The following is a 17,334-nucleotide window of genomic DNA, read 5'->3' as shown; positions in this document are numbered from 1 at the left end:
CTACATTGATAATGGGAATAGATATTCATCTGAATATATGTTTGGGGCTCGACTTAACTTACTAGGCAGAAATGTTTTATCTCTTTTTATCACCTAACCTAATTTTAGCTATTGCTAAATTTCACTGTAATAAAAAAAAATACAAAGACTCATTTTATTTAGCAAGATTGAAAATAAAACTAAGACATCAAATCACACCTTTAGAGTTGTCCAAAACAGTTCTTCCATCTATCAGTCCAAGGCAATTAATCCAGCATATCATTTGTAGAGTGATTAATATAACAACAATCATTTCTCAGTTACAAAGGGGGTCATTCAGTCCTCGGGGCTCTTTGCAAGCAGAATTAGTTTTGACTATTCAATCACCAGCTTGCACAAAAGCAGAAATAGAGAGGAACGGAAATAGAAACACAAAATGATTGGCTATTACCTCTTTTAAAAGGAAACACCAGAAATAGTGGCTAGAACCCTACTGAATAGAACTAAAGAAGCAGTGGTTAAGTCCATAGATGCAGAGTGACCACTAGTCAGGATACAACTTATCCTCGATCAAACTTAAATAGGTAAGTCAGTAAATATGAAGATCTTACTTTCACTGTTTATAAATGGTGAAGTTATCTGTGTTGAAAGATAGAGACCCATAGAGACTGCAACAGATCATTCATAAAACATCTATTTTTTTCGGATCAATATAGTCGGCCCTTTGTATCTGTGGATGTGGAACCTGCGGATACAGAGGCAGCTGTACTGGGCCATTTTATATAAGGGACTTGAGCATCCACGGCTTTTGGTATGGGGGGGGGAGGAGTGTCCTGGAACCAGTCCACCGCGGATGCCGAGGGATGACTATATTGCTAAAATTCTTCCAGTGATTTTTTTTCCTCTCTCAACTTAATATGATCGCAGATCCCTCCGAATTTATTTTAGTCATATAAAAATTAACAAACTGTGGCTTCCTTTCAAATATTCTGTCCTGATATTAAAAAAGTGATTAAAAACAGTACTGAATATAGATCACTTCTGCAAAGTTTAATGAGTGAGAAACATTCAACCAAGGTGATTTTTCCTTGGGAAGTCCTACAAAAACTGACTTTTATAAACAGTTCCTTATTTTGATAGAGGTTCCATTTATCAATAGCAGCCATGACTTTACTGCCTACAAAATTGCAGGCTGTCACAGTTTACATGTTTAGAATTCAAATGTTTTCACATCAGGTTTTCTAGTAAGTGTTACAGAAACGAAGTCACACAGACAGATTGGTTAGTTGTCCCAAGCTAAGGAAATAGCCCATTTCCATGATATTCCTATTCAGGCAGGTACAGACAACATTGGAGTTAAACGAATGGGTACTACAACAGTTATATTTTTTGCTTAAAGAAGAAGTGACACTGACATTGAAGGGGGGTAGGTGTAGCAGGACTTCACCGAGGCTCCTTTGTGATCTAGTGCAAGGGACAAGCCATCACAGGATGCTAGTATTAGAAGTTCCGGTTAAGAATCTGAGCAAGCTTGCTATTCAGAGAGGCTGAGATGTCCTTGCTGCGTATTCCACTGGAGAGGAGTAGTGTTTTCTGAGGCTTAGGCAGCCGGTCTCAGAGCAGAGGAGCCGACAGATATGTAAATCAGGGATGCTGGATGTGACATGGTACTCCTAACAAGTGATTAATGGCACTGAAATGGGAGGAGGGTGAGTGTATCTTAATGATGGATACCTTATGTTGGTCTTAGACTGCCTTCTGCAAGGCCTTCTGAGCACATTAAAATCCATCACTCCCAGGAACATTTGGCTGCCTGCACGAAGTGTGACCAGGAATGGTGGTTTGAGAATTCTAAGTCCCACAGATTAGAACAGAGAAGGGCAACATTTAAATTAAGAGGGGTTAACCCTTTGTGTATTCCTAGGCCGGCTGAATGCTCCCCCAACTCCCGACAAGCCTGGTGCTACTTAGAAGCAAGGTAGCCCGACTTTTGGGGCCATTCGATTAATCAGAAGTCTGGGCGTGGGATCAAAAATGAGATGGAAATCTGTGCCAGAAAGTATCATTTGTAGTTTCACCGAGAAAAGAGGGGTACAGTGGGAGTTCTTCTTGGAGGGGGGCAGCTAATAACAAATCCTCAGCCAGGGCTTGTGGTGGACGATACCAACAGGCTTGCAAGTTCACTCCAGACAGCTGCCCTGCACTTAGCGACCTGGTACCCACTCCTGCCCCCAACTCCAACTTCAGGACACAAGAAAACCTTTTTTTCATGTTTGTGTTCCCCCCATCCAAATCTCCCAATTAGTAACGAAAAAACATTTGAGTGGATTCTGATGCAGCCCTTCTGACCCAGGGACTAGGGCATGAACTCGTACCCACACAGCTGTCTCTGGAGATTTAACACTCGGTGTGACCCCTGGAGCCCTGGATTTAAAGACATCGGCCGTTTAGCGAATGGGCTCCCCCTTATCACTACATCAGACAGACCCCAGCACAAGTCACAGGCGCTGAGAGTGGGGAATCTTTTGGACGAGCCCTTCTTCCTCCCCAAGAGGAGGTCTTCAACCGTAGGATCCCCACAGCAATGAAAAGACACTTGATCTCAAGGAACGCACACAGTTTGCCAAGCAGGTACCACAGTGGCTAACAGATAGCACAGTCCCACTTCAGCAGCTTTGAAGACAACTGAGTTCTTCATTCCTGTCTTCTTGATGCTGAGTGGAACCAACGAACAAGTTAAGAGGAGAAAAAAACCAAATCACAGAATAGGTGAAAAGTTTTAAAAAGAATTGTGTGGTGGTAGCCAAACCCTGACCCTGGAAATGTAGTCAGAAGCCACCACGCTTTCAGCCCTGGGGCAAGGAGGGTGGTGTGTAGAAAAGCTTGCAAAACCTAGCACCAGCTCTTCCTTACCAGGGCTCCAGAGAGCGGGCCTCGGCAGTAACTCACGGGCTCACGGCCAGGAGCGCCGGGAAAGCCAACATCCACCGCAGCCGTTTCTCCACAGCTCTGCTGGCAAACTTGCAAGCACGTATTTGCTCGGTAGCTGGGCCTCACCCACGGGCATCTCCCACCTCGGAGGCACGATGAGAACACTGGACTGCCTTTCCCCAAATAAGGGCAGTCCGATCGGAGGCGACACCCTGCATTTCTCCCACTTCTTATTAATAGCATCCCTAATTAAGCCAGCTTCAAAAGGGCGAAAATCAGTGCCTGGCGGTCAAAGGTCTAACCCATGGTTTCCAAATCTTAACAGAAGTCACATAACCTACTTACCTGAAGAAAACCCCAATTCATCAGTCCCTGCCCCCGCTTCCCAGGAAGGGGAATAGATTTAAGTCCGTTTCTTCTTTTTTCACCACAGTACGTGGAAGAGAGTCAAAGAAGGTAGTGTGGAAGGGAGCCGCATCCTGGTTCATCATTAAAAAATAAAGATCTCTTTGAGCGTCATGTGCGGCTGTGGACATTCAGTTCTCCTCCGCGTCCGCCTCCGAGGGCTCCTCTTCTAAGCCAAAGCTCGGCTTGTCAACTAGCGCCTCCAAGTGCTTGCTCAGGCTGCCCGGAGAGTCCACGAACATGTCAGGGATGTCTTTGCCAAAGTAAATCTTGCTGTTGGAAGCGATGGCCTTGTACTTCATCAGCTGCAAATACTCAGGGGTCAGCTTCAGCTGCAAGAAAAATGAGGAAGGAAGACTCTGGTGGGGCCAGATTAGGGAAAAGTCTGGGCGGCATCCCTTTACTTTCGCGAGGAGAGGGTCTCCGTGAGAACCACGCCCCCCTGCTCCTCTTCCTGGTCTCACTGCTACATTAGTAACCGCGAAACCCCTTCTCTGGGAGAGAGTAATCTCAGGTCCTCAAGGTGAGAACTGCGAGAGTTTCAGGAGTTTCTCTGTTTACCAGCAAAATTAAACTTCTCTCAGGGTCCAGCTAAGGGAAAAGGGAAGCCGCTGGCCCACACGGCACAGGAGTCCTCACTCCCGACCACGAGGGGCTGGGGCAGGCGCAGTGTTCTTACAACCACCCGGCAACTCTCAAGCCGGGCACACGCCCTCTGGCGGCCAGGCGGCGCTGGGCCTTTACCTTGTTTGCTTCGGCTATTTTCAGGGCAGTGTAGCACTCAGCGTCCGCCTTGGCCTTCTCCCGGGCCAGAAACGCAGCATCTTAAGGGAAGAACGCAGCGAAGTGAAGCGCAGCGGCTATCAGAAGGCTAGTCCCCGCAACTTTCCCCGACTGCCTCCGTGACCCTGGGCACACTGCTCTGGCTTCTCTGTGCTCTGATTTCCTCATTTATGAAACTGGGGAAAAGGCATTTTTTTCCTGTTTCACAAGTGGTTGTGAAAATCGACCAAGATGAAAGAGTGCTCTGACAGCATCTCCCGGTGCTGGGGACTAGCTAACCCTGAGCAAGTCTGCTGCTGTGCCCGACAGTGTGTTTTCTGACAGCATCGTGGAGAAAGGCACTGCGGCCCGGAGACACGTCCTCTTTCGAGCCGCTTACTCCTGCTGTGGCCTGTGAGGAGAGGGGCGGGACCCGCCTCAACCTCCAGTCTCTGAGCTCTCCACCCCGGCCCCCTCCCCTCCTATTACACAGCAAGAGCAAGGGAAGCCCAAAGAAGGCTCTGGATAAGGCCCGAGGTGGATCTGCCCTGAAACCGACTACCATAAGCAAAACAATTCAGCCCCTCTCCAACTTCAGCTCCCTTTTCATTTCCATCAATCATTTCAGAAAGGCTCTAATTAGCAACGCTTAAGCTGGCACAACTTGAAGGGCATGCCGTGCCGTGGTCCAGGCTAACACCTGTTTGGACTAAGACCCATTTAAACTTCTACTTTGCAATCTGCTTCCTTAATCTGCTCAGACCAGCTTTCGGTCAAGCTGACGCAAAATTTTTGATGTTTACTCCCTGGCCTTGGGAATAAGGCCAGCCTTGCATGGGCAACATCTGTAGCAAAAGCCTGGGAAGCAAGGGGGGACTGGGGGTGGGTTCTCACTGCACAGCCTCAGCAGGGCCCTGGGCGGTGGAAGCCTGCAGGCCGGCTGGGGTGCATGCGGCCAACTCGACTGGCCTTAGCGCCTGGTGACCTGCGTTTGTAAGAAATAAAAATGTGCTGTTCAGCTAAGAGCTCCCCAGTGAGGAGCCGCTGACCCGTAAAAGCCTAACTGGCTCCTCCACGGGCACCTGAAAAGCCCGAGAGGCCCCATCGTGAGTACAACTGGACACAGCACTGTGTAGCCTGAAGCTGGGCCCTGAGGTCTTGTTTTTGGCCTAGAATTTGCTTGATATAAAGTCACCACACGGAGGAGGAGGTGAGTGGTGGGAATGAGGTGAGAGCTGAGGGGCAGGGGACTGAAGGTGAGTGAGATTCAGAGAAGCTGGCGAAGACAACACCTCTCTCCAGCTCGTGGTGTCAGTATTGCAAGGTGTCTTCTTCACACCCAGCTTAACATCCACAGGGACCCTGAGAGGCCAAAACTATGGTGTTCACGGGCTTCCGAGGAGGGGGGCGGGTAAGGCAGGAGGGAGCGAGCTGCTGTCTGGACCTAGCTTCTTGGTTTACTTCCAATGCCAGACTGTGAGCGCAAGACAGCAGGGACCACGTGATTTCCCTTTTTCTTAAGCCTGGCAGAAGAGTTCTGATGGCACCCAACTAAAATCTGATGAATGACTGAATCTCTCAAGTGGAAAGTTAATGCCAGCCTGGACCGAATCTCCCCAAAACTCGAGTCAGAGCACAGAGAACAAGGGATGTTCCAAAGAAATCATAACATCTGAGAACAGAGGTTACAGAGCAAAGGAAATGACTCTCCCACCCCCTGGCCACAGAGAGGGGTCTGAGGAAAAGGCAGGCGGGAATTTCACTCTTGCTCACCTTCGATTTCCGAAATTCTCTTCTCTGTCTCCTTCTCCATCACCTTCTGCCCATAGGTGATTTCTGCCACCTGAGCCACTTTCTCTGCCTCTATATTAATGAAGTTGAGAAAAGGCTTAGAGCTCTGATATTTCCAGAGTTTGACTGCACTGCACCTTTCACCTGATCTGAGGCCCTGATGCAGGGCAGTGGGTGAGCTCGGGTGAAGGGCCACTGGCCCAGAGGCAGCCATGGCAGGCCCCCTCTCCTAAGTCACAGGACATTTCTTCCACAGGAATGCTTTCAGGGTTAAGGTACAGGTTTCCTCCTGCCACTGCACTTTAGGAAGTGGCCAGGGCTGTGGCTGGTCGTCTGGGGCAGTGGTGAAGAACCCGGGTTCGGGGGCAGAGTCCCTGGATTTGAACCCGGTTTCCATCACCTCTCTGCCATGTGACCTTGGGCAGTAATCTAGCCTCTGTGTGCTTCAGCTCAGTGAAAGGAGGTTAAGGATGGTGCCTTCCTCACCCGGCGGGGCTGGGTGTGTGAGGAGCGAGATGATTCACCCGCAAGCGTTTAGAAAAGCCCACGGCTCATAGTAAGGGCCCAATCGGTGTTATTATTATTGTGAATGAAGAATTAACTGGAAGGGCTCCTTTAAGAGATTTGTGGAAACTCAAAACTCATGATCCCTGGCTGCAATCTGACAATTTCAGCTCTGCTTCCGGGGGATGAAGGCCGCCCCTGCGTGTGGCAGGGCTTCGGAGGACCGTGCCCCAGGCTTCCTGAATCTCTCCACCCTCCCCAGCCCCTCTGCCCCGAAAGGGGACCCCAGAAGCACAGTCAGACCAATGAGGGCCTTCTTCCGCTCTGTCTCGGCTTCCTTCTCCACCACCTTCTGCTTCTGGGCTGCAATCAGAAGCTTCGTCTTCTCGCTTTCCCTGAAGGGGAGAAAAATGCACAGCTGTGAGGCCGCTGGGGACCAGCTTCTGCGGAGCTTCACTGTGCCCTGGAGAAGACAAGCTGCCCCCGCCCAGGGGGACGCAAGCTGTCATTCCTTCCTCTCTCCTGGCAGGCTCTTTAACATCCCAGGTGAAAGCGGCTCTGCTGCAGGCAGTAACATGGCTTGCCTTCTCCTCCGAAACTCATTGGTAGGAAATAAAGCATAACTGACTTCAGTAAAAGGCACCTGCCTGCCCACTCAATCGCCGCTCCCCCTCTTCTTTGGCACGAGCCGTGAAATGCCACACGCCTCCCCCCCGCCCCCTCCCCGACCCCCTGAAGAGCATCCCTGCTCTGTCGTCCCGGAGCCCAGGTGAGCGTCCTGACACGCCTGCCCCATCTTCCAGGGTGGTGTGCTGTAACAAATACTCAAGAGGGGATGTCTGGCCCGGCGTCGATCAACCCCGGGATGGGATGAACGGGAGGCGGGGGAGAGCGGTGGATACAGCTGGGGCACCGGGCACACTCACATCAGCTCGTAGTTCCTGCGGATGGCTTCGGGTATGTTGGGCTTTGTCACCCGCACAGCCTGGAGAGGGATAAAAACAGCACCCGATGGGGAGGTGAGGGGCTGAGGGACCAGCTCCCACCGGTCCTTGATCTTCCTGCACAGACAGGACATCCTCTGGAAGAGGGGATGCACCTTCCTTGGGGGTCGGGGGCGGTGGCAGGGCTCCCACCAGGGCGGTGCTTACTTGGATGACGAGCCCGGGGGCCATGGAGGTCAGGTCCTGTTGCAAAGCCAGTTTGAGATTTTCATCAATCTGATCTGGAATCAAGACAGATAGAAAAAGGAGCTGTTACACTTTTCAGGCGGGGAGGAGGGAAGTATGGTGGTAGAGTGCAAGGCAAGACACTGGCTCAAGAATGCACAGGCAAAAGGTCTTCCCAAGGCAGACTGTTCATCAGAGCCCGGATGTCTAAAGATGCCCTGCAAGACTCTCACAGCGGGATGCCCACTCGGTCCGCTATGTGAGCCAGACGTGAGCGTGTCCTTTCCCTGGGGCCTCAAGAAGACATCAGCCTCGCCCAGGAGGGAACTAAGCTTTACAAGGACAAACAACTCTAGCACGTTTTTGGAGTCAGGCAGCAGCCCTTCCCTAGAAACAGCAGCAACAGAAGGTGGCCGCCTGGCTTTCACGAAGAAGGAAGGTGGAATGGCCAAGTTAGGTATTTTGAAAAAGCCAAGCACATTAAATCTAGTAATTTTAGAGGTTTCTAAAAGATAAACAGACTCTGATGTCAAGGAAAGCCCCAAGGAAGACTAATTCCATTAGGAACTCCATCAAATAACACAAGGAGAAAAATGACAATTTACAGTTCTGGAAACGAGCCCAAGTGGTTTGATGTGTTGTTTGCTTTGGTCCTGATTCTCTGTCTGAAACATGACACGTGAGTCATTTCACGGACAAGGGTTGGAAGAGCTGTAACCGATTGTCCCTCTAGCTGTGACCCTAGGAACAGCGGCACCCAGGCTGCCTGCTCTGGCCTGGGCCTTCCCTTCCCTGCCCCCCGCCCATGAGATCCTCAGTAAGATCCTGGAAGATCACCGAGAAAAGGACCCACGAAACCAGGCTGGGACATCTACACGGAACCATCTCCCTTACTGTCAGCTGCCGTCTGCTTTAAGTGGCCATTCGTGATCCAGGAGCCTTTGAGGAACAGTAAGTCTAACTCCTTGCCTGTCATAGATGCTCAAACTGAGGCCCACAGAGGTTCAGTGATGTGGTCTAGCTAGTCAGGACCCCAAATGAGGAACTTGTTCAATTATTATGCTTTGGTTGTTAGGGTTGAGAACAGTACTTGCTTCAACTGTCATATCGCTAAGCAAGGGGTTTTAATACTTCTACATATCAGATACGTTCCCACCAGCCTCTCAGCACTGAGGGAGAAATGCCCATAAGGGCAGCACCTCACACCTGACACGGGTCTAACAATTTGACGGCTAGAGATAAACATTCCATTCCATATTTTCTATTTTAAATAGGAGACCAACCAAATTTTAAGGGAGATGGCCTGTACCCTCCATAAGTTAATAACACAGCTGTTTATCAGATTAAATTCTATCTGAGTCAAGGCAGAAAACTGTGACCCTGGGCTAGTAACTTTCTAGGAAAATCTGGAAGAAATATTTTGCAAGGTGGTTTACTACCAAAGTAACACCAGTACTAAGTTGTTTATAGGTGATGGTTATGCTGACAGATGCGGATTAAGTTATGTTACTAAGTGAACACAAAGAGGGTCTTCAGACAAACTTCTTAACAAGTACTGGATAATATTTTAATAGAACAGGCAAAGAGGATGCATCAGAGCAAGCAGTGATAAAAACTGCAGTCAAGCTGAAAGTCAGGGCTATGAGTCCTGAGAGGAGGGGACCAGAGAAAAACTTTCCAACTTCAAGGAACAGGATTAGAGACTCGAGTTTCTCCTTTGCAGATGCAAATGGATTTTAAACAAAACAGTGCTTGCTGGCAAGAATGATGTTAAAAAGAAAGATATTTCAAAGCAAACATACTTCCCTAGCTCCTCTGTACAAGAAGTTTTACTTTACTAGGCCGCCAAGTTCATCTGCAAGATAGTGAGAAGTTCTCTAATGCAGAACAATTTCACATTTTAATTCTCTCTACATGGAAATTAGAGCTCTTCTGTCTTTTGTTGTTTCAAATGCTTTGAAACGTTCATTTAATGGCACAAGTTCTAAAACAATGCCTAGAGAGAAAACTAAGATATTTTATGAAATTCTATCAGTTTGAGGTTAAAAAAAAAAAATCAACAGCAGATTTACTGAATTGTTCTTAACAGCACACTGAATCCAAACCCCACAAGAGAATCCAAAGCCTATAAAGTGAATTTAGATTCATTTTCTTCTGCAGAAAAGTCAAAAGTGCTTCTGATGATTTCCCAAATCTGAAACACAGTGCAAAAGGCTGTTTGCTTAATTAAGACCACTGGTGTCGCCAATGATTCCGCCTCTGTCTACTCTACAGAATGTTCTCACTCAGGGTCCTTTTAATGAAGATTCCTGGGAAAAATCACTGTCCAGTCCTGATGTCAAGAATAGCTGTTACCACTGATGACAAAGTTCATTTGCTTTTATTTTTTTAATAAATTTATTTATTTTATTTTTGGCTGCATTGGGTCTTCGTTGCTGCGCGCGGGCTTTCTCTAGTTGCGGCGAGCGGGGGCTACTCTTTGTTGTGGTGCACGGGCTTCTCATTGCGGTGGCTTCTCTTGTTGCAGAGCACGGGCTCTAGGCGTGCGGGCTTCAGTAGTTGCGACGTGTGCGCCCAGCAGCTGTGGCACGTGGGCTCAGGAGTTGTGGCTCGCAGGCTCTAGAGCGCAGGCTCAGTAGTTGTGGCGCACAGGCTTAGTTGCTCTGCAGCATGTGGGATCTTCCCGGACCAGGGCTCGAACCCGTGTCCCTTGCATTGGCAGGCGGATTCTTAACCACTGTGCCACCAGGGAAGTCCCACGTGGGTCCTTTCTGTTCTAAGCGTTTCCCTATTCCTCTCTACAGGTATAGGGTAAAAACAACAACAACCAAAACCCACAGAGGTTTTAGGAACTTTAAGTAGCTATGGTCCTTGTCCCACTTCTAGAATTAAACGTGACCCTTGCTGTTCTCATCAGCCGGTCCTGGTGCCCTTCATCCAGGGTGGCATGGATGAAGCCAGAAGCCAGAAGCCAGGGGAGGGAGGTCTGAGCTTCAGCTCTGCTACCAGCCAGCTCTGGAACTTTCTCCCTTTGGGCCTTAGTACCCTTATCTTGAAAGGAGGATGCTGGGTAATCTCTAAGGTCCTTCTAGAACTGATCCCTCTTCATTACAGAACGATGTTTAGGGACAGTGGGAACACATTTCCATCCCAGGCCTCTGATTCAGGGCAGGAGCGAGTCCTCTCATCCACTATTACTCCTGTGCCCAACACTCAACCACTCTCACGAGCTTCTTCCACTGGCATCAGTATTTCCCAGGAGTGCCCTGTGTGACCGCCCGCTTCCCGGGCACTAGATCTTCAACACTTCCGGGCCTTTGGTACCCATGCCGCCCTGTGGGCAGCTCAGAAGTAGGCAGCGGGGGAAGCAGGGCTGCTCGAGCGGGTGATCATCACAAGAGGCTTTCTTACCGAAGAGCTCGATGTAGACCTCCTGAAGCGTGTGGACACTGCAGAACTGGTTCAGCTCGTGGTGGATCTTGTTGAAGATGAGCGCCTTGTCGTAGTCGGCAGTGTAGTTCTTCACTATGTCATACACTGGGAGGAAGGAGAGATTCAGCATGAGGACGGGCGGGACTCGCCACATCCCCGGACAGAGCGGCGGTCCCTTCCCGTGGCGCTGCAGCAGACACGAGGCAGGCGTGGGGCCGGTGGGGGGGGGGCGGGGGGAGTGGGCGGCGGGGGAGGGGCTGGGCTGGGGGAGGGGCACGGCAAGCACACACCTGCGTGTGGGACCAGGAAGTTCACCACCTCGATTCTGTCGAAGTAGATCATCACGCCACCGCTGTCGGAAGAGGCACGGACACAGCAGTCAGGGCTAAGCTCTGGAATATGGTGCCCCTCCTAGGGGGTAGCGGGAGGTGTGTGACTCGACGGGAAAGGAGGAGAGTTCACGGGGGCGGTGGGGGCGGCGGTGAGAGGTCAGAGGCAGGAGGCTCTCCAGGCAGGAGTCCTTCCGAGCCGCTAGTGAGAACGCAATCTCGCGAGAAATCACACCTCCTAAAAATACCTCCGCGAAGAGAAAAACGAAACTTTGGCGGTAAGACAAGAGTAGTTCATCTCCTTTGAATCTGCAGTGCCTTTTGATTAAAGCAATCAATCGAAAGGAAGAGACTAAAGAAGGTAACGGAGTTCTCAGAACTTAAAAATGTGGGGTTTTATGGTCACTGTTTCTCACTTTGCTTTCACCATCACTTCAGTTCAGCCCTCCCCGCCCCTGACATTCATTAGAAAACAATTTCAAACATACAGAAAAGCTGAAAGAATAGTACAACTAACACTCATATATCAACACCTAAATTTAACAATTGTTAACATTTTACCTATTCATTGATCTACTTTTTTTTTTTTTTGCTGAACATTTCAAAGCAAGCTGCGGTCAGGATACCTTAGCCCTTAACACCTGTCAAGCATCCTAAGAATAATGACAGTCTCCTACAGAGTCACAATACCATTCCCAAACTTAAGGAAATTAGCAATAATTCCTTACCATCTAATACCCAGTCTTTCTCCAAATTTCCCCAGAAGCTCCTGTCATGGACTGAATTGTGTGCTCTCCAAAATCCGTATGCTGAAACTCTAATCCCCAATGCGACTGCATTTGGAAGCAAGGCCTTTACAGGGGTAATTAAGGGTAAATGAGGTTATAATGGTGGGGCCCTGATCTGACTGGACTGGTAAAGGAAAGAAGAAAAAGACACCAGAGATCTTTTTCTCTCTCCACACGTGCATAGAGGAAAGGCCATGTGAGGACACAGCAAAGTAGCCACTTGCAGGCCAGGAACCAACCTTGCTGCCACCTTGACCTTGGACTTTGTGCTTCTAGAACCGTGAGAAAATAAATGTCTGTTGTTTAAGCCACCCAGTCTGTGGTATTCTGTTATGGCAGCCCAAAATGACTAACGCAGTTTCTGTAATGTCTTTAATAGCTGTTATTTTGGAACCATGTTCTAAGCAAGGTTCACCACGTTACATTTGCTTATATCTTTACGTCTCCTTTTTGACCCAAGGCCCCTCCAGATACAATGACTTTGTGATGAAATTGGGCCAGTCATTCTGTGGGATGTTCTGATTCTGTATTTGTCCGAGTGTTTTCTTGTGGTGTGGTTTACTTTGTTACTCTGTCCCTGTTCAGACCTTCCTGACTTTTCAACCAGACCACCGTATTGGTTTTCTCTTTGAATTTCCTGCCCCTGAGTTCTCCCCGCTACCACCTTTCCAACATTCTCCATAGCTAGTTCTGCTAAAGTTATCTTCCTCTAGCAAGTTATTTATGTGCTAAAAGCCTTTATCATGGCATTCAAGGCCCTTCCAAACTTGTCTCCCTTCTGTGATTTTCTCTACTGCATTCCACCACCTACTCAACTCAGAACATAGGGAGCTTGGGGACAAAGAACTTGGTGAAACCACCAAGGGGTACGTCCCTTTTCACTGTCTCTTACTGTAGCCAGCCAGATGGCCTTGCCTCTTATGTGGGCTTCACAGCTTTATTCGGGGCACCTTACCTTGTCCCACAAGGTACATTCTTCACCTCATCTGTCTGGAGTGTGGTCTGGAATTAGGGGAGACATAAGATGCTGTAAGGTGAGCAGTGACAAACAAAGTGAGTTCTTTTGGGAAACCCAAATAGCCTTGGCCTTGAATACTTATTTGGGTTAAACTTTGCCTCTGTGAAATGTGAATACCCCCACTGAATCCTCCTCACTTACACAGTGTGAGACTAAACCAACCCACCCTGCTTCCCTGTAAATGAACCACCACATGAACAAGCTGAGCAATGATGGTTTAGTGAAAAAGACCCTGGATTAGGAATCCTAAGACCCGTGTTTACTTCCATTTCTTCCATTTACTAGTCTTGAAACAGCAGATTCTTTATTTAACCTCATAGCCTCTAAAACCTGCTTGGCCCATTCTCAGGATTATTGTGAGACTCAGATGAGATAATGTGCATGAATGCACTTTGAAAACCATCAAGCACAGTAAATGGCAGAAGAAACCTACAGGGCAAATGCTGATGAGGTATCCCAGGATATTTTCCTGGGTTAGTTTAAAAGTCATTCTCTGAATCTTCTTATTCCTCTTAGCTGGATATACTTCAAAGATGACTAGTCTAACTTAGCCTGGCTTTGGGTCTGTCATAACTAATCCTACACCTATTTTAGATGTCATTTCCCTTCTCCAAGTTCACCCCCCCCCCAATTATGTTCACATCTCTGAAGTTCAAAAAAGAACCAGCAAAATTACCATGTTTTATTTCCATCTATCTTGGTAGCCTGTGGTTTAAAACATACAGATGCACAAACATCCTATTTTTCCTTCTGCGTATTCAGAACAGATTCTTCTCTGGTTTTGTCTTGAAGTGAAGCCATAGTTCCCAGCTGGGAATGACGGGCCAAGGCAATGACCCCGTTCAGCTATTTCAACGATCAAGTAAAACCCCAGAAGTGAATGGCTCACGGAGCCTCATACTTTATATTATATATATGACTTATATGACTTATTCTCAAGTGATTCCTTGAAAAGGCATTATACTCATCCACTCATCCAATGGCTAAATCATTCCAAATCATGCACTAATCACCACCCAAGTCTGCAGTCGTCCAGCCCTGCCCCACAAGCCGAGTATACCTGCACAGACTTATAGGATGTGATGAATGGGAGCATGAGATGGAAGCCAGGGCCGCTGGTGGAAGTCAGCAGGGCACCGCCTCTGCAGAGGAGGGAGAGAGAGGCAGGCTTGGTTTAGCAAAGGGGTGTCTGTTACATCAATACTGTTTGGGCCCACTTTCTCTGCAGCCCCATAAACATTTAATATAGAGTGACATGTGCCAGAGCCATGCCCACAGATCCCTTTCTTCCTCTCAGCTTGACCCTAATATTCTAGGAAGCCTGATGCTAAAACCTAAAACTGCTATTCATGCTTTTGCAGTGAGAAAAATGGGCACACAGACAAAGTGGAATAAAGACAGCAGAAGCCCTGGCTATACTTGAGGTAAGAGAGGAGAGCTGTTTTGTCGTATCTGTTGGGCTTGTGGCGATCCACAAGGGCAGTTAAACCCGGTAATACAGTGACCAATTAATGGTACTAGTGTTGGGAGTCCAGTGACACAAAGAACCAAAAGAATAATTTTAAGTACACTTGATAAACCATCTAAATATTTTTTTGGCAGTACAGTTACTTTTCTAATCAAGTTATATGTAAATGGTAATAAAATTAAAAGCCATTTTGGGGGACATAGAAACAGATGGTGGGAAGAAATAATTAAAGGGAGAGGGGAACCCAATCAGATTTCTAGAACTCGCTATTGGTATCCAGAGAAAAAGCATTACGGGGTACATATAAGAAGGCGTTCATAAAGACTTAAAGCAAATAACTTGGTTACGGAGGTTACTCAAAGGAAAGCAACCCAAGATTTATATTAAATGCTTTTTTGCTTTATATTATTTGTCACAGATACATTTTTTTTTAAAAAAGAGCAATAAAAATAAAGTGATATAATGGGTTATTGCAAGAACCACTATCCTAGAGCTTGCCTTGATGGATACAAATCAACCTGCAGGCTCTTTCATTTTTCCTGAAATGTTAATTTTAAAGAGTAGGTTCCCATTACATCTCCTCAGGTTGCCATCAAGAACCGGTACTCGTCAGAGGTAAACTTGTGGCACCAAGACGCCCAGAGGGAAGTAGGAGAAAACAATGTTTCAGAGATGATCTTCAAGGAGCATGGTTGCCTTTAGGTTTTCTCTCTAAATCTCTCTACACGTTTATCGATTATCATCCATGGCATCAGACTACTAGGTTTTATATTTACATTTATATACTTATTTACGTGTGTGTGTGTATTCCCCTCTCCATGGTCACTGACACAAAAGCTCAATCTAAAAGACTCCCCTAATCAACAAAATAGAAACACAATTGGCCAGCAGAATCTGTTAAACATTGACTAGGAAAGCCAGTCATTGAACAGGAAGTTGCAAGCAACTCCCTGTCGCTGCCTTACCTGTAATACACCCCAATATGTCCCTCTTCTATCTTGTGCACAGCTGAGAAGAGAGATGCACACAAGAAACTGGCAGCCACAGCCAAAACTGCTCCCAACTGAGCCATCAGTGAGCGTTCACCCTGGGGGAAAAGATACAGCAAGACGTGTGCGCTCTGACTTGCGGGAGAAAAGCTCTCACAGCAAGAGCACCTCCCCAAGCTGAGCTCTGGAAAGTGGCTCACGTCCAGCCTGTAGTAGTACGAACACAAGGCTAGATCTACAACTCTCTTCCTCCTTGCTCTCACTTGGCACCACCATTCCTTAACTATGGAATTATACTCTCCACCTCCCCGAAGAGGCAGTGGCTCCAGATACAGCCGTGGTCCAAGGGAGAACCAGTGCCAACTGGGCAGCGTTCAGGACACAGCCTTCCCTTCCTGTGAACACGAACGGGTTGTCACTGGAGCCACTCATATTAGTAAAAGGGAAGCGAGGCAGCTGCAGTACGTTGGCCCAAATTACAGAGAATGTCAGATGACAGCCAGTTGTGGCCGTGTAATTCTGGTCAGAGCCTCCCAGCCCTAATTGCCTGCCACTTCAAAGGAAACCATTATTTACTCCTTTCAGAGGCTGGAGCGACAGAGACAGCATGCGAGCCGAGTTCCATGGCGGGATTCTCTGGCCTTTCATCCACCTTCCCAGTTATTCCTTTGGCCCTAAACAATATAGGGCTCTGAGCAGTACTGAAGCCACACTCCCTCCCATATGCTTGACCGGCACTTTGCACCTGACAGGTTCCCCAAGCCCATGGTTAGAGGGGAAAGGGGGTTCCCCAGGCTGGGTAGACTCTGGGGCTCCTGGGTTCAACTGTATTCAGGCACCAGGACGCGAAAGAGTTGGCATCCAGAGACTCATTTCCTGAACACTGAATGATCTGGAAAAACTGCGGTAACTGTCAGCGAGGTTCCCAATCGGGCGCGCCTGGGCCCACGCGTCCAGCGCGTGGATTTCTGCCACCCGGGTCTAACTTAACTCGGGCGCAGACGTCTGAGAGGCGCTTATTTTACCGTGCGGCCTCCAGCTACCGATCTGCAGCTGCGTCCTATCTGCAAAAGCCCTTTGCTCCCCGAAGTCACCCCCGCCCCACCTCGCGCTCCTTCCCTGCCCTCTTCTGAGAGAGGGTCGCGAGTCCCAGGAGCCCTGGGTCGGGGCTGGAGGCTCCAAGAGCCTCCGCTCCATCCCGCCTAGAGGCTCGCGGGGAAGGACGGGACAGAAAGGGGTTGCTTTCCCGCTCCCGAGGGAGAAAGGATGCTGTGCTGGGGGCCGGGGGGAACCGCCGATCAGCTCCTGCCGGGAGCCTCACCGAGGCCCAAGCGCGCGCACTAAGGTGGGGGGGGGGCGCGTACCAGGCTGTCCCTCCAGGCGCTCCGTACTCGTCCGAACCCCTGTGCAACCGCAGAAACCGCCACACCTCTCCGCACGCCACTTCCTTCCGGGCCCGTCGCTTCGATGACGCCATTAGTTCACGCGAGAAGACCACGCCCCTTCTCTCCCTAGTTCGCCAGTGCCGCTCCCGCGCCCCGAGCGGGCGGTGGCCGCGGGTGGCCGCCAGGAGGCGCCCGCGACTCGGTCCGGGCGGTCAGGACCGCGGTCTGGGATTTCCGGGGTGAGGGTGGTGCGGGCGCCTGGAGAGTGACCCCGGGGACGAGGCGAGTGGCGGCGGGTGCTCAGACCGACGTGTCACTTTCCGAGGATTTGACTTTGGAGTTTGCTCCGGATTCCCCTCCCCGTTAGGTCAAGCCTGTTTTTTT

At 49.0% G+C, this 17,334-nt stretch overlaps 1 protein-coding gene across 3 annotated transcripts; it reads right to left on the bottom strand.

Annotated features, from left to right (window-relative positions):
* Positions 1-140: 140 nt before the first annotated feature.
* On the bottom strand, positions 141-17,042 carry ERLIN2 (ER lipid raft associated 2). Of its 3 annotated transcripts, none has more exons than XM_036838815.1 (12): positions 16,930-17,042; positions 15,542-15,663; positions 14,169-14,250; positions 13,046-13,092; positions 11,264-11,325; positions 10,953-11,078; positions 7,524-7,597; positions 7,299-7,357; positions 6,676-6,767; positions 5,851-5,940; positions 4,060-4,139; positions 141-3,647 (listed from the first exon to the last, which is right to left on the bottom strand). In XM_036838815.1, the coding sequence occupies exons 2-12, from the start codon at positions 15,646-15,648 to the stop codon at positions 3,447-3,449; spliced, it is 1,020 nt and encodes a 339-aa protein (XP_036694710.1). In that variant the 5' UTR covers positions 15,649-15,663; positions 16,930-17,042; the 3' UTR covers positions 141-3,446. The 3 variants fall into 3 exon arrangements, with proteins under 3 accessions (XP_036694710.1, XP_036694711.1, XP_036694709.1); XM_036838816.1 differs by having other exon boundaries at positions 11,264-11,550; positions 16,930-17,023; XM_036838814.1 differs by lacking the exon at positions 16,930-17,042 and adding an exon at positions 16,142-16,845.
* Positions 17,043-17,334: the final 292 nt, after the last annotated feature.

The sequence above is a fragment of the Balaenoptera musculus genome, chromosome 21, assembly GCF_009873245.2.
Source record: "Balaenoptera musculus isolate JJ_BM4_2016_0621 chromosome 21, mBalMus1.pri.v3, whole genome shotgun sequence".
NCBI classification, from domain to species: Eukaryota; Metazoa; Chordata; class Mammalia; order Artiodactyla; family Balaenopteridae; genus Balaenoptera; species Balaenoptera musculus.
The sequence above is the reverse complement of the archived record's forward strand: the minus strand, read 5'-3'. Positions and strand labels throughout refer to the sequence as shown.